Source organism: Centruroides vittatus, unplaced genomic scaffold (genome assembly GCF_030686945.1).
Source record: "Centruroides vittatus isolate TY-2023 unplaced genomic scaffold, ASM3068694v2 contig_390, whole genome shotgun sequence".
In the NCBI taxonomy this organism is placed as follows: Eukaryota; Metazoa; Arthropoda; class Arachnida; order Scorpiones; family Buthidae; genus Centruroides; species Centruroides vittatus.
In genome coordinates, this window is record NW_027122206.1 from 263,254 (window position 1) to 278,302 (window position 15,049).

At 34.9% G+C, this 15,049-nt stretch overlaps 1 protein-coding gene across 1 annotated transcript in view; it reads left to right on the forward strand.

The window, feature by feature from the left end:
• Esyt2 (extended synaptotagmin-like protein 2) overlaps positions 1–10,487 on the forward strand; it is a 37,143-nt gene extending 26,656 nt beyond the window's left edge. Inside the window, exons 13-21 of the mRNA XM_067270990.1 lie at positions 906–995; positions 1,295–1,384; positions 1,462–1,623; positions 1,702–1,851; positions 2,843–3,147; positions 5,884–5,973; positions 6,290–6,424; positions 6,494–6,649; positions 9,656–10,487. Of these exons, the coding sequence (XP_067127091.1) occupies positions 906–995; positions 1,295–1,384; positions 1,462–1,623; positions 1,702–1,851; positions 2,843–3,147; positions 5,884–5,973; positions 6,290–6,424; positions 6,494–6,649; positions 9,656–9,680 (1,203 nt within the window). The 3' untranslated portion in view covers positions 9,681–10,487. The remainder of the gene's footprint in view (positions 1–905; positions 996–1,294; positions 1,385–1,461; positions 1,624–1,701; positions 1,852–2,842; positions 3,148–5,883; positions 5,974–6,289; positions 6,425–6,493; positions 6,650–9,655) is intronic.
• Positions 10,488–15,049: the final 4,562 nt, after the last annotated feature.

Consider the following 15,049-nt stretch of genomic DNA (forward strand, 5'->3'; position numbering starts at 1 on the left):
CTTCAACTTCATTTCTGACTCGCTCTCTCCGGATTGAGACGATCTCCTCTCCGGACCGTCGACATTGTCCTAGGGCTGCCGAACAACAGAAAAGGATGCTTCTCTCGTACTGTCTTCTAAGGAAAAAACAAAAGACTCGACAGACTTTTCTCATTGCCTGCAAAGAACAGTAAGAGTAATGCCGAACGTCTGACGTACACGTTTTCCGTCGATCTTCCTTTGACAAAGTTTCTTCAAAGTAGCTTCTGTAAGCCTTTTTAGTATAAATAAATCTGGACAAATTTTTTTGTAACCATCAAGTCTGTCTGGTATCTGTCACGCCCACATAAGAACCTTCGCCCCTCTTCCATTCTCACTCGAATGCACAATTCGGCAACTTCAAATAATTACTAACTAAAGTTAGCTTAGTAATTATTTAGCCTTACAGCCTTATAAAGAAACGGGTTGTTTGTTTGGTATTTGAATTAATTGTTGGGTTAATTGTATTTACTTTGTATCTGTTTTCTATTTATTCAAACTAAATAAACCAACAAATTTATGCTTACCACACAACTTCCGGTGCATCCGGTTTGCAACTGCAAGTATTTTCGACTTTGTTTGGACCTCTCTTTTGGTGAAATAACACAATAGAATTATAACGTACAGAGCTTCTGAATATTTTAACTTATTCAAATATCTTATTCTAGGCATTTTAAATAAACTTAGTGTGTTATTGTGTAATTTAAGTGGTTTATCCTTAAGTGTATTTTTACCAGAACTATTTTGTTCGTCTCGATCTCTTAAGACGGGGTATGGACTTATCCTATTCTTCTTCAAATGCCGTGTATAATGTATTGTACAAAACACTTTTTTCTGTTAGAATTATATTTATTTTAGAAGTTAATTAAAGGTTTAATAATTTTCAGTGGCTGCAATTAGAAGAAACAAAGAGCGGCCTGATCAACATAAGAGTGACTTGGTTTGCATTGAGTAGCGATCCTTTGGATTTACCAAATGTAGGTATGTGTTTCGTCCCAAGTTATGACAGGGTGTAATCTATTTTTGCGATTTAACGAAATTTCTGCAACATCGGGAAAATATTTACAGAGAAATTTTATCTTAATATAAGATAATCTATATGTAAATAATTTACTATAGAGGAAAAAATTACACATCGAATACTTTGGAATTATGATCTGGTGTACACCCTGCCATTTACTACCGACGAAACATGTTTTTTTAGGTTTAACATTAATTTCTTCAATATTTTTATATTACATTTTTAAATTATTGATAATTTTGTAAAATTCTCTAGCAAATCGCTTTAAATAGAAGCACCGGAATGAAGTATTCTCTGTCGTCGGCTTTGTTAGTAGTGTTTTTGGATTCCGCGAAACACTTACCGGTAAGTGAATTAAAAATTTAATGTTTTAAATAAAATTAGTTAATTCTTTTTAAGAGTTTATTTTTTGTTTTCTACAGAATGCTACCAGAGCAGCAGGTGAACCCAGTCCTTGGGTTCAGTTTACTCTCGATAGACAGAAGGTGACGAGTTCTGCGTGTCCGAAAACTAACGATCCGGTCTGGGAAGAAAGCTTTCAGTTACTTGTCAAAAATCCGGAAGTTCAGGAACTGGAAGTAGAGGTTTGTCGTCCGAAAGATCTGTTACGTTATACGAGAATTACAAAGAATTTTAAGCGTTAACAATTTTATTTTTGTTAGGTTTTGGATTCGAAATTATCCAAATCGTTAGGTTATCTAAAAATTCGTTTATCACAGTTGTTAAAGGAGTCGAATATGTATTTGGAACAGCCGTTTGTTTTAAGTTCGGCAGGATCCAATGCAAAAATATTTTTATCCCTGCAATTAAAGGTAATGTTGCATTTTGAAACTTTTTAAATAAGTTAGCAAATTTATAATAAGAATTGTTTAATGTTGCATACTGGATTACCCCGTCATACCCCATAATGTCCTGCAATATGTAATATCCCATGTGTGGGTAGAACGTGAGCTGTATACTGTAGAATTCTGATGTTTTTATAGCTTTAAAGCCGTAAAAGAATGAATGTAATTGCCGCTTTACTGTAGAAACTTTAAAGGCTTTTGTGCAAATATTTTATTTTTTCCTCTGAAGATCACTCTTAAGTTGCAAGTAACTTAAGTTAACTTAAGTTAACTTCTTAAGTTGCAAGTTCTGGCTTCTGTTATTGGCTTACTGTTATTATTCGATAAAATTAATAAGGCACTATTGTCATTAAATTTCTCAGCCATTCTAATTAAGTTTATAGAATTTAACATGAAATTTGACTTAAATTGCTTCTTTTGGAATGAAAATTTAAAAAAAAATCTTTTCAAAACCTATTGCGTTTGTGTTACAACCCATCACCAGAAGACCCGACAGCCAAACTGGCTAAGGTGCATATACTGTGTGTCATTCTGATTAATGAAAGTTTCAATCTGAATCAGATTCTCCTTAGAAATTTTTATGGCTATTTCTCCTTGCCCCGAGGGCAGTAAGAGTGTGTTTTTACTATACCTATTGTTTGTTCTGCCAGGCGTATAATCTGGTTATTGGGGTCCATCCCTCACCCCTAATGTACCTGGGACCTGATATGCATTGTCGGATTCAATCCTGGGTTCCCAGAGCGATAGGTTGATGCCTTAACTGTCTGCCATCTATTCAGTCTGGATACGCGAAGCCCCATCTTGCAACTCTGTTGCCTTATAGACTGGGCTAAACCCGTGACAAATGGAAAAAAGGCCATATTATTATAGTTTGAGACGGAGTTATGTTATTTTTAACATAACTATGAATTTCAAATGCTCTATAATTATATTAATATATCTTTTATTTTAATAACAGATATTGAACTGTGTTCATGATTCGACAAAAGATGAAAAATTAGATTCCGGCTCTGTGGGAAGTAAATCGAGACAGGGTTCTCCCGTCCACAAGTCGCCCCAGGGTTCGCCCGTCAGCAAGACCTTCTCTCTCTCTTCCGAGAGCGAGAAGAGTGCATCCGTATCCGAGAAAGCCGAGACGACGGGCTCCGTAATTCCGTCGTTGGAAGAGATGATTCACTCGACCGTCGCTCCCATCGTGGACACCGCGGAAATCAGTCGCGAGATATTAAATCAGACGTCGAAAGAAGAAAGTCCCGCACCAAGGTACGGACAGGAGAAAAAGGATTTGTGATATTGTTTTTTTGAGAGAAATGCTCGACATTTACATAACTTTGTTAAAGTTTTTTGTTTTTTCTATATGATTTGTTTACATTGTATTTTAATATTAACAATTTTGTTTATAAGTTTTAAATTTAGGTTTATTAAGGTATTTTGAGAATTTTCTGTTGTTTTTCACAGTTATACTTAATATATACATATATTATACAAAATTGAATAATACTCTATGCAAAAATATGTATTATTTGCTTAAAATAAATGCTTTTTGTATTAAATGATTGTTTCAAAGTAAATTTTAAAAACTATTTTAAGTTCTTTATAATTACATTTAAGCCAGGATTATGCATGCCTCTAAGAGTATTCCCTGAACTATAATTTTGTGCTATTTATCAATGTTTAACTGCTGTTTAGAACATAAAAATTTAATTTAGAAGACACCAACCAACGCCGAATTATCGGGCTAGAAAACGGCTATAGCAATATTAATAATTTTAAGATAATTTGGAACTAGAGTTAGGCGTTAGGCGCCAACTCTTGCTAAATTTAATGATTAGAATTTTTAATTAAATAATTTAAATAAATTTAGGCCTAAACTGAAAGAAAAGAATCGGCCCGAAGCGTGACTCGAACCCGCAACTTCTGCTCACCGTGCAGATGCATTGCCAATTACGCTACTGGGACCTCCGTCTGATCTCCCCTTCCAGTGTATATAAGCTTACGCTACAACCGTCGACGGCCATTACAATGCCGGCCGGGGACACGTTAAACGCCCACGTCCTCCCAAGGCACTCGACCGGCCATCGCAACCCCGGCCGGCGCCTAACGCCTAACTCTACTTCCAAATTATCTTAAAATTATTAATATTGCTATAGCCGTTTTCTAGCCCGATAATTCGACATTGGTTGGTGTCTTTATGTATAATGGGTTAGTTGTTGTTTCTTTAATTTAAAAGCCCAAAACAGTCACTTGAATAAACAAGTTCTATGTTTATTTGATTCACGAAACCAAAAGAAATCTTAAAAACAATCATTCGATATTAAACGAGTGACTTTTATAATCAAGTTACTATTTCAGACTTTCGAGTTAATACAGACTCAAAGGAAGACGGAACGATTAATCGTCTTCTCTAAATTGTCGATAAATTGGAGAAATTGTTTGTATTTTCTGCTCTCATTTCCCGAATATGCAAAACTAACTTTGATTCTTGCAATTATTTTCCACTTTTTATTGCATTCTTCTTTCCAAATGTTTATGTAATCTCCAATTGAACTTTTCAGAATAATCTGAGAATTGTTGAACGAATCAAATTTTACTGCTTTGACTATTGTGACTATTTGAAGTTCTGATGAACTAGAGCAATAGAAGGTGCCAGTTTACTGCTCTAGTGGATCAGAACCTCAAATTTTCATGAGTAGTTTGAGCCAGATATGTCATGTCCTTCCCTATTGTCTAGCCAAACCTGCAATGGTCGTGAAAGAAGACTGTTATTGTCCGCATACCGAAAACTTTTAAAAGAAAACTCAGTTTTAAGAAATTGTTTCCCGTAACGGAGTCTGTAGAGCATTTCAAAATCTCGACTTCATTCTGTTTTGAATTATGAATTAGCCCTAATATAGTCTGAAGAAAAATCTGGCAGATCGTTCGATAATTCGTTCTTTTTAATTTGGGAATGGAAGTAATCTGTCTGGCGTGTCGCTCGGAGTAAATATTTCCACGAATAAATCCTGTGCTTAATTACGGATTCTTCAGTGTATGAATGAAATATTGATGACAAAAATAAGCCTAGATTTACTTTAAGAAACCTATTTATTAGAAAACTTCCACCATTACCGTCGGTATTGTAATGTTCTTCGGGTGTTTTGGTCGTTACGGACGGATATCTCCGTATTCTATTCTGTCGATATTAAGTTTCTCGTCTTTACTTTTTGATTTTCTGGATTTTTGTGCTGTCCGATACGGTAGGAGCTAGTCTCGTGTGTCTGGTCCGACTGGAGAACTAGTTTTTGTGTAAAACTTTCTACTATGCGCCTACTCTCACCCATTCACACGCTAAACTCGACTTAGTTTTATGTTATGCCACATAGAATGTTACTTGTACTGTGATTCCAACAAATCAATGATCCAATTAGCGAAACTTTTTTCCTGTTATATTTATTTTTTTGTGTGGCTAGTATAGGACATAAAATTACGAGTACGGTGCAAATTATATTGTCACTCGTCGTGCATTGTTCGTCAACTCCAATACTGTTTAAGCTTAGTATCTAGTTTCTTTTGTAGTGTGTTTTGATCTGTTTTGATCATTCCAAGGTTTGAAACTTGGTCATCTCTTATTTGACACCAAGAAGGGTAATGGCAATGGAAAATTTTAGTAATCGTGATTATTAAAGCTGTGGTGCTGAGAAAAAGCTTAATATTCGGGGACTTAACACCTATGGCCTACTTTTTAGAGCGGTGTTATTTATAGAAATATCTGATTACTAAATTTGAGTTATTTGTAAAATTATAACCATTACAAAGATTTCAATTACTTGAATTAACTTCTGCTAACTCTATTTTACCTTTCTTTCCGAATATCTTCTTTCTTTTGATTTTCTAACGTCTCGACGCAGCTTTACTAATTAAATATATTAACAATAATCTATTGCAAATTTTTAATTTTTGCTAATTTCTTTTTATTAATCTTCTGTATATTTTGTTTCCCTCCTTTCTTAACTTTTTCAGCATCGACGATAACAAAGAGGGAAGAATTCAGCTGACGCTGAGATACAGCATTCCGAGAAACAGACTGATCGTCGTTGTTCACAAAGTCGTGTGAGTAGTGTTTATACTCTTATAAAACTGGATGATACTCGAATTAAACAATTCTTTATATTTCTATTAATGTACATTGTAAAAGGGAAGGGATTCCCTTTTATAGTGGAGGATATATGGAGCTATTGGTGTTTGGGTTAGGTTTGTTGGTCATTTAGAACAATGCTTAACAGCTTTTAGGCTGGTATTCATATATGCATACCAAATTTTAATAAATTCTCTTATTTTTGAATGATAAATACATTTAACTTTTGAATTTTAATAGTGGAATGTAATATAGTTTGATATAGAAACAAAGATATAATTTATTTTCTAGTAATCTAATACAGAGAGAAGGAGAAGAGAAACCCGATCCCTACGTCAAAGTTTACCTCCTCCCGGATCGAACGAAAGACAATAAACAAAAGACTCAAGTCTGTAAGAACAGTTGTAACCCCGTATACGACGAATCGTAAGTCTCGATCTAGCAACGATAATTTCAAATTTCGTCATAAATATAAATCAAATTTCTCGTCGGCAGACTCGAATTCGAAGTGAGTGCCACGGACGTCAGCTCTTGCAGCTTGGAAATAACCGTTAATTCTAGATTTGGAACCATGTTTTCACGTGGAAGGGTATTAGCAAAGGCAACCATCGATTTAACAAAATTTGATTTATCGAAAGCTATTACGGATTGGTAAGAATTTTTATTTTTAATATGAATAATGCATAATCTAGACATACCTGGTGTTATTTTAAAATGAATTTTCTACTAAAGTATCAAGAATTCTGATGTATAACAGGAATTAAACTAAAAAAGATTGATGAAAGAATGAAGATGTAGTTGAAAGCATAATTTTAAAAATGTGTATTATAATTAATGTATCCAAGTTATGTGAATTTACATTTATGTATATGTATACATATACATAATTCACACAGTTAAATGAACTTTCTTCCATTTTCAGAATATATTTTCATTTAAATCGAAATTTAAGCAGTACGGATGTGAATGTATGTCCATAAATGTCATTCACTGTCAATGTTTTCCATTCGGTGATGCCGTAAAAAGGGTGAACGGTGAAGTTTTTATATGCCCGTGTAACTGACAATGCGGATTGCTACAGTTACAAACACGATGTATAATTATAGTAAAGCGACTATGCGCTATGAGACGAGGCCACTAGTGACATGCCTAGGTGATAAAATTCAGTAGTGAGTGCTGTTGTCTTGAAAACGATATGCAATATGGAAAAAAGTCAATTACGAAGTCGTAGAGCACTACTGTATTAGTACAAAAGGATATCCAGCATGCATGGATAGAAAATGGGAAATAGTGGACCCCTGATATAACACACATGTCGGGTGGGAAACAACAGCCGCCGTTATAAGGTGAACTGTGTTATACCGAGCAGTGCAGTGTAACGCGGTTCACCTCTTTACTTTAGCAATAATGTCAAGCTTTTCTTTTACTCATCATGCATACAATGATTAAACATTATTCAAAATACATTTAGGAACTCGATACATACACAATTACTCAATACGCAGTAACAATAAAATGTGCTACTCGCTAACGCCGCACGGACCTGTATAAACACGTTTGAGGTTATTGCGTCGTGAACATCGCCCGTGCTATAACCAAGTGCGTGGTATAGTGAGCAGTGCTATAACGAAGGTCCACTGTACTAATTTGCTGGTATTCTCCCATTGATGCTACGTCACTAATCGTGTCACAAAGCATAGAAAGTGAAACGGCACATTAGACGTAGATTTGGTGAAGTATTCTGACAAGCAATGAGAAGCTTTGTCGTCGATACATATATGTATTTTCTAATCTGTTCCTATTTCTTACAACTTGTGGCTTTTAATGCAATTTGTAGTGCATAGTCACTCACTGTACTATAACTATACATCACTCATAATTGTAGCTTTTGCTTTCATCAATGATGAGGATGTGTGAGGATGTCTAAACACTTAAAAGCTGGAACAGTTGATCAAAAACACTGCACACCACTCATGCTTATTCCAGCACATAAAATTTAAGGACTTTACTATGCTCCTGTATATATATGAGGGTTACTTTGTAAGTTGTGGCAACCAATTCTTTTTTGGACAAATAGGTTGCGCTGCAAAAATTTCAAAATATTACATATTAAAGAGCACGATATACCGTACCGAGTAACATTACTCAGATCAGTTACATTTGTACATTTTAGGTAAGAGAAGCAAGAAATATGTACCATTGCACATATTTCTTTATTCCTTCACCTCACAATTAGTAATGTTGAATCAAGAATTTTATATGCACGTTAAATTTAAAGAAGCTTTAGAATATTCTTCTCAATTGTCAATTGCTCGCTGCTGACGACAAAGAATTTGGCAAATACCATTCGCTTTACCATTGGCAAGTCTTGCAATCTTGTACTTTGCTGCTTTAGACGTGTCTTGTGTTACCCACGCAATGGCTTTTTGACTTTAGGCATTAAATCATACCGATAAGGTGGAATCTTTACAATGCTGGCATTATAGAGGCATCTTGACAGTGTTTGCTGTAAAGGCTCTAGCATTGTCATGAAGAATGATAACATTGTGAAACAGTTATGGATGTTTATCCCTAATTACCTGTACATGATATAAACTATTCTTCAGATTGCAAATACAGTGTACTGCAAGACCTATCTGACTGTGTCATACAAAATAACACAATGACCCTCTCCAGATAACCATTAACTTCACATAGGTTTAGCAATGATTACGGATGTTGCTGCTTAGCCGACTGACATTTAAGCTTGGGTTAATAGATGTGGTTTATGGTTTTACAATGCCAGTGATCCTATTCAACACGTCGTCTCTACCATTTTTGTATTGTAGCAGGTTCACGTATCATGTTTTCGTATCCCTTTTTGCACTTCGTTCAGTTTGTGTGGTACCCATTCCACTGCAATTTTGCAAGTGTAGATCTTGTCTGAAATTCTATGCACAATTGCCCGGTCGATGCCTTTGTACATGTCTAACTCCTTTAGAAACCATTTGTCTATTTAGTGCTGACATGTCAACACTTGCTTCTCTTCCACATTAGAATGCTGCTAACCACCTTGCAAAAGTTCTGTATGGTAGAGCACAATTGCCAAAGATACCACATTCTTTGTGTGACATTCTCTTGCATTTTTGTCATAGAATGCCGTTATTTTCAAGCAAGCACTGTCAAACTTCGAAAACATGCCGACGGAGTTCGACTCGATCTGGGACGTCCTCAAATCTAGTGGCACCATTAGATACAAGAGATTGATTTCTCAATGGCACGTTTTAAAATTCCGTTTGGAACTTGGGGTTAGGTAGGAAAAAAATGTTGTCGTGACTTACGATATAACTGTCATATATACGAAGTTCGAGTCCACCGAACAGATTTATTCCTGTAAGTGGTAGTTTGGTTCTCGAGTGTGAAGAACCTATTTACTATCATTACACGAGTAATTTAAAAACGAAGTGCCCGAGTGTTGAGCCTTCTATGATGTGGAAGAGTTGGTCAAGTAGGGAATTTCTGCATTCACATTGGTCTATTCTTTGTTTACATATTTAAATATTTGGTTTGTATTTTAGACACTGGGTTTAGCTTTATACGTTTATATCTTTGCAAAGAAACATTTTCTTTATTTTTAACTGAAGAGTATTATTTAATTCTCATTTATGTTTTGAACAGGTATGATTTGGAGATCTTAGACTGAAGAGAAGGAAATGCAGACCGCTCATTCCACAAATTGCATTTTTAATTTAATAATCACAAAGGAGATTATTATACGTTCGTTTGCGTATGCATTTGTGATCGGCAAGTGCCGATATCTGTATATATGTAATATGTACGTGCTTAAAACTTATTAATTACTATTAGAATACGTTATTGATGCATTGAATTTTAATAACTGCGGCATACGCAAACTCAAATTTATATGTAAAGTAAGCTTTATCGGAGTGGGCTTCTGCCCCTACGACACGAGTCGTTATTAAATCCTCCGAGAAGATTCGTCTTCGGGGATTAATCTCCGGAAAGGCTCAAACACTTGGAATTTAAAGCATAAAAGCTCACTCTGGTAAAGCATAATTTATTTTTTTTTATACTTTATTCATTTTCTTTATATGCCTATTTAATAATTCCTATTTTAAGATACTATTTACATTCGTAACTGCAAGGGCAATAGTTAACGACAATCAATTTTCCTTCCCGAAAACAGCTTTGGCACATAATTTTGTGGTTAATTTAAGTTCTGTGGCAGTTACCATATGTTATTTCCAAAAATATATAAATTTGGGTCACATTTGAGAAGATTTAATTGAAGAAAAGCAATTAAACGAGCTGTATTCGAGCCATTTTCTTCTAAATTTGATCAAATGTGTTCCGAGATGCGAACAAAACATGTAAAATTCAAACATTTCTTTGTATTTCTCATTTTCTTGATTGTCATACACATTTATTTATTTAATTGCACCGTGTATATTTGGGTAATTCGATGCAGATTTGAATTTAGGGGCATTGTTAGATTTTCACTTTTGAGAACCGAATTTCTTCTAGTTCTATCAAAAATACTTCAATAAAGTTACCTTATAATGACGAAGGATTGGAAGATAGTTAAATAAACAAATTTATTTATTTGTACTTCTTTAACTCAAAAATACTAGCTCGGAATGGAGAAACTAAGTTTGCTCCGAACGTTAACTTTATCTTCTGATCCTTCATTCTTGTGAAATGATTAATACTTTTGTTGTCGCTATATGATCGGTTGTTGCACTTGGTTCTTGACTCTGCAACCAAGTAGCACAAAGTAACGAATGAGGTCACTTTATGCGGTGCTACAATCTTAGTTACTATGCTTCATTCTTTATCTCATGCTAGGATCAGCTACGCTTTGTTCGTTGTCCAGTGTTAGGATTGGTTACCGTGCACCAATTTTTGTCCGGCGCTACATCGGTGCTGCATTTAGTTTCAATCCCAAAAACTGCTCTTATTATGCCACTTTTGTTTTATACATTAGCAAGGTTGCGGCCGAAGCTTCAAATGCGAAAACGTGTACGTCGGACGTTCGGCGCCGCTTTCCCGTAAGTGAAGTTTGACAATGGCGTTTGGAATGTCGAGCACGATTCCACTGACTTTCTAAACGCCATTGTCAAACTTCTAGGCTTATGGAAAAACGGCGCCGAACGTGTTTAAAACTTTGGCCTCGACCCTGCTATTCTTCACACGTCTGCTGTTTGGTTTTATTCTTAATTAATAATAAACTTATCTTCAATTCTATTATTACTTAGTATTTCTCGAACGTCATAATCTGCAATACCGTACACTGTCGGTCATTATGTTCGTCGATTTATTGATAATTAAAGATTAAACTTCTCTAATGACAACTATTCCTGCACCATGTATTGAGACAATTTTTTTTATATCTCTAAGTTATCAAAGCGTGAAATACAAAGCATAGGAAGTAAGGCTTTGTGCATAAAGACACCTCGTGCCATACATTTGTGTGAATTTTATTAAATTATTGTAAATTTAGAACATTAATCTTGCAAAAGTGCGACAGAATGGGATTAATTTTTTGAAGTTAAACGAAATTTAAGCGGTAAACTGCATTGATCGGTTAACGTACTAGTGTTAATTATCTTTAATTTAAATTTGTCTGATTAAACACATAAATTATATAAGAATAGAGTCAAGAAAATGAGAGCAAAGAATTTTTGATTTTTGCAAATTAAAACTTAGCAGAAATTATTTTTAAATTGTGTAAAATGTATTCAAATCTTTTTGCATTTTCAGAAGTTGCAAAAGATTCGTTATTTATTTGTTGTAACGTGATTTAACGTTGAATGTCGTGTCTCGTATCTGTCTGGCATCTACGCTCGTCCTTTTGATGGCAACTGTTGGGTCGTAGATTTGGTCAGAACCGTGTTAAATGTAACTTCAATGGGCTCCAATTTATTGTAAATAATTCTAGTAGTCCAGTTTTGTGTGCTATAATTATCCTTTTACATACATTAATTACTGTTATAAAATATCCGTTACCTTTTGGATAGATTTTATCGATTTGTTATTCTTGAGGGAAGTCTTGTCGCCTCGAGAAAATTTTTTATGTTAACCTTTTCCGAATTTCTGCCACTGCAACGATTCGAATCGTTAGACTTAGGAAGGTTGCCGTTTTGAATAGCAAACTTTGTTAAATCGAGAACAATGGGTGGGGGACCACGGTAGAAAATGGTAGCTTTTTTACGCACCCGTTTGAAACTCCGCACCATTATAGATTAATTTTAATGCAAATGTTTGGTCCAAATTATATAAAAATGAAGTGATTACAGATGAGTGATGTTTAATGAAGACGACGCGATACCGAATTTGTAATTGTTTACAACTATGGTGCTATCGTCAAGTTGCTCTGCAGTGGGCCATGCCGTGTGGCACCGTCGAGTTACTTCGACTTTTCCGACGCACGGTCCGACCGTGACGTCGTTAGTTGGTTTCTGGAAGCTCCTCCCGTTTATTTGCCCACCGAGGAGCAACTTTACAGTTGCGCCACGTACTAAAATTAGAAGGAAAGGTCCATAAACTCTCAGGTAAATTAAACTTCTGATGAAAATTTTAATAGAATTTTTGAAAACATTCTACTCTCTAAGATTAAATTATTAGATAAAAAATATATCTTAAGCCAAAACCCCATTGTTAAGATCCCTCCTATATCCCCAAAAATGTTAGAAATTGCACTAATGTCTTACATATCAAATGCTTAAAATACAGTCGACTCCGCATAAGTCGTCACTCGTCGGTTACATAGTCAGTTTTTGTGGTCCCGGCCGACTTTAATAACATTAATGCCTATGTAAGTCGGCCGAGACCACAAGAAACCGACTACGTAATCTACGAGCGACGAGTTATCCGGAGTCGACTGCATTTTCAACCACTTTAAGTGATGAATTTGCTACCAAAAGGGTTTTCAGAGTCATTTTAAGGAAATTTGCAAATTGTATTTAGTAATAAACTTCTATTGAAATGTTAAAAGTTTTTAATGTATGAGATAACACTGAGTTAAAGGTATCTGTTGTAAGTGGGTAGAATAAATTTTGTACAAATCAAATTATAGCGAAGAGAATATTTAGAATTTTGTAAACATTTCATTCTTGAAGTTGCCTCTTACAAATTGTTATACTGATTTGCACAGTAGCATGCTTGTGATTTGCACCCTTAATTTGCAACTAAATGAGCTGAGATGGTGATTGGGGTCAGATGGAATTCTAGCTTGCTTCGGTGATGATAATCAGAAGATGTTAATACTGATTTGTGCTGCTACGTTATAAATTATTTACAAGATTTTGACAGCTCGTTCGTAGGAAAATAAACATCCCACCTGACCAAAAAGCCCTCGAAAATCGAAAATTAGACCAATACACTTCTCGCAGACCAGAATCTCTGCATCGTCCAGTCCTTTTCTATGGTAAATTAGTGAAAAATAGTTCCGAAGTTTGCGCGCGACACACCAAAATTTAGAGTTAACGGCAGGAGAACCGACCGACACTTTCGTTTAGACGTAAATTTAGGATAATCTTATTTACAGAAACATACAGTATAATATCTGTGATACATAAATTGTTGCTAAAATACTTTTTATAAATATATTTAAGTTGTTTTTTTGTCCTGTTAAACATTGTGAAATGTATTCTAAACTAGTTTTGTAAGTGTGGCAAAATTCTCAAACTTACACTACAAAATATAATTGGATTTATAAAGCTTTGTTTTCTGTTTAATTGTTAATGTCATGTGATACAAAGCTGTAATTATTAATAAAATATAAATTATTATGATTGTCATTGAATTGAATTACAGTTGTCATTCTCTTGTCTGAAATAAACACCTAATTATTTGTTTTGCAGACTAAATTTTATTCAAAATTACTTTGTCTGCGAATTTATTATAAATTTGTAGACAATGTGTAAAGTAATTTCGACGAGCTGTTTGGTAATTAATAGATAAAATATGACTTTGCCAATAAGCCATTGCATGGAAACTCTTCCAGATGTTTGTGAAACAATAGTCCTTCAGACATACCAAGCAATAGGAACGAGCGAGTGAGATTCTAGAACGGGTCGACAGTGTTGTGCTGGGTGCCGACATGATTCTACCAATTTCGTTATATAATATCAAAATTGGTCCGGTTATAATGGACCTCCAAAATTGACATTGAATAGAAAATTAAAAATTTAATCTAATTTTTACTACGAGTGCCACCGAAAATCATCCCGTGTGCCAACCGTTCTAGAGTAGAGTATCAAATTCGAACTGCTTCTCTCCGGAGTTGAACATACTAAGACCTTTTTGTGGTGGGCCACATAGCCCGAATGCACCGAGTTAAGATAGTCATCCGGGATCTAAACTTTCTCTCGTCGGCTCCCGACAGGCAAGCGTGACCCTAAGGTGCTCTAATTTTCTAAACTTTTGGGAAAAGCATCACATAGAACAAACATTGGCAGAATAAATGGTTTATTAACCTTTATAAACCTTTTAAGTGTCAGGAATCTTAGTAATACCCCTGTGATTATTTGCTTACGGGGCTACCTGGCGCCTTGTTTATTGAGCCAACGTTCCAATCTATTGGTCTTCGGAAGTGATTTTATGACCCACATGTCTAACTGCATTCCTTGTCAAATGTGTTGTGAGGCAGATGGAAGACATATCTTTGTTGTAACTGTTGATTCCACATTTGTAATTGAAACAAGATTACTGCACTTTGTTTCCTAACTTTCAGTGTTTGTTAAAAGATGTATTTACACTTTAAGGAAATAGCAGTGGCTAAATTTTGAAGTGGAATTTTTCTGAAAAACCAAATCTGCATACTCTGGATGGTATATATACCAAATTTTGGTCAAGATTTGCCCAATAGTTTTCTGCAGAGAGTACTGAACATCCGTTCTTTAATTACAATCACCTTGTATGCTTACAATTAAAAATGGAATAACTTTACTGAAAAGATTACATTTGGTAAGCTGAGATTCAAAGCATTTTAGCATTCTGATTACAAAATTGTGCTGTATTTTAATTTAATTCGATGTTATGACACCAAAA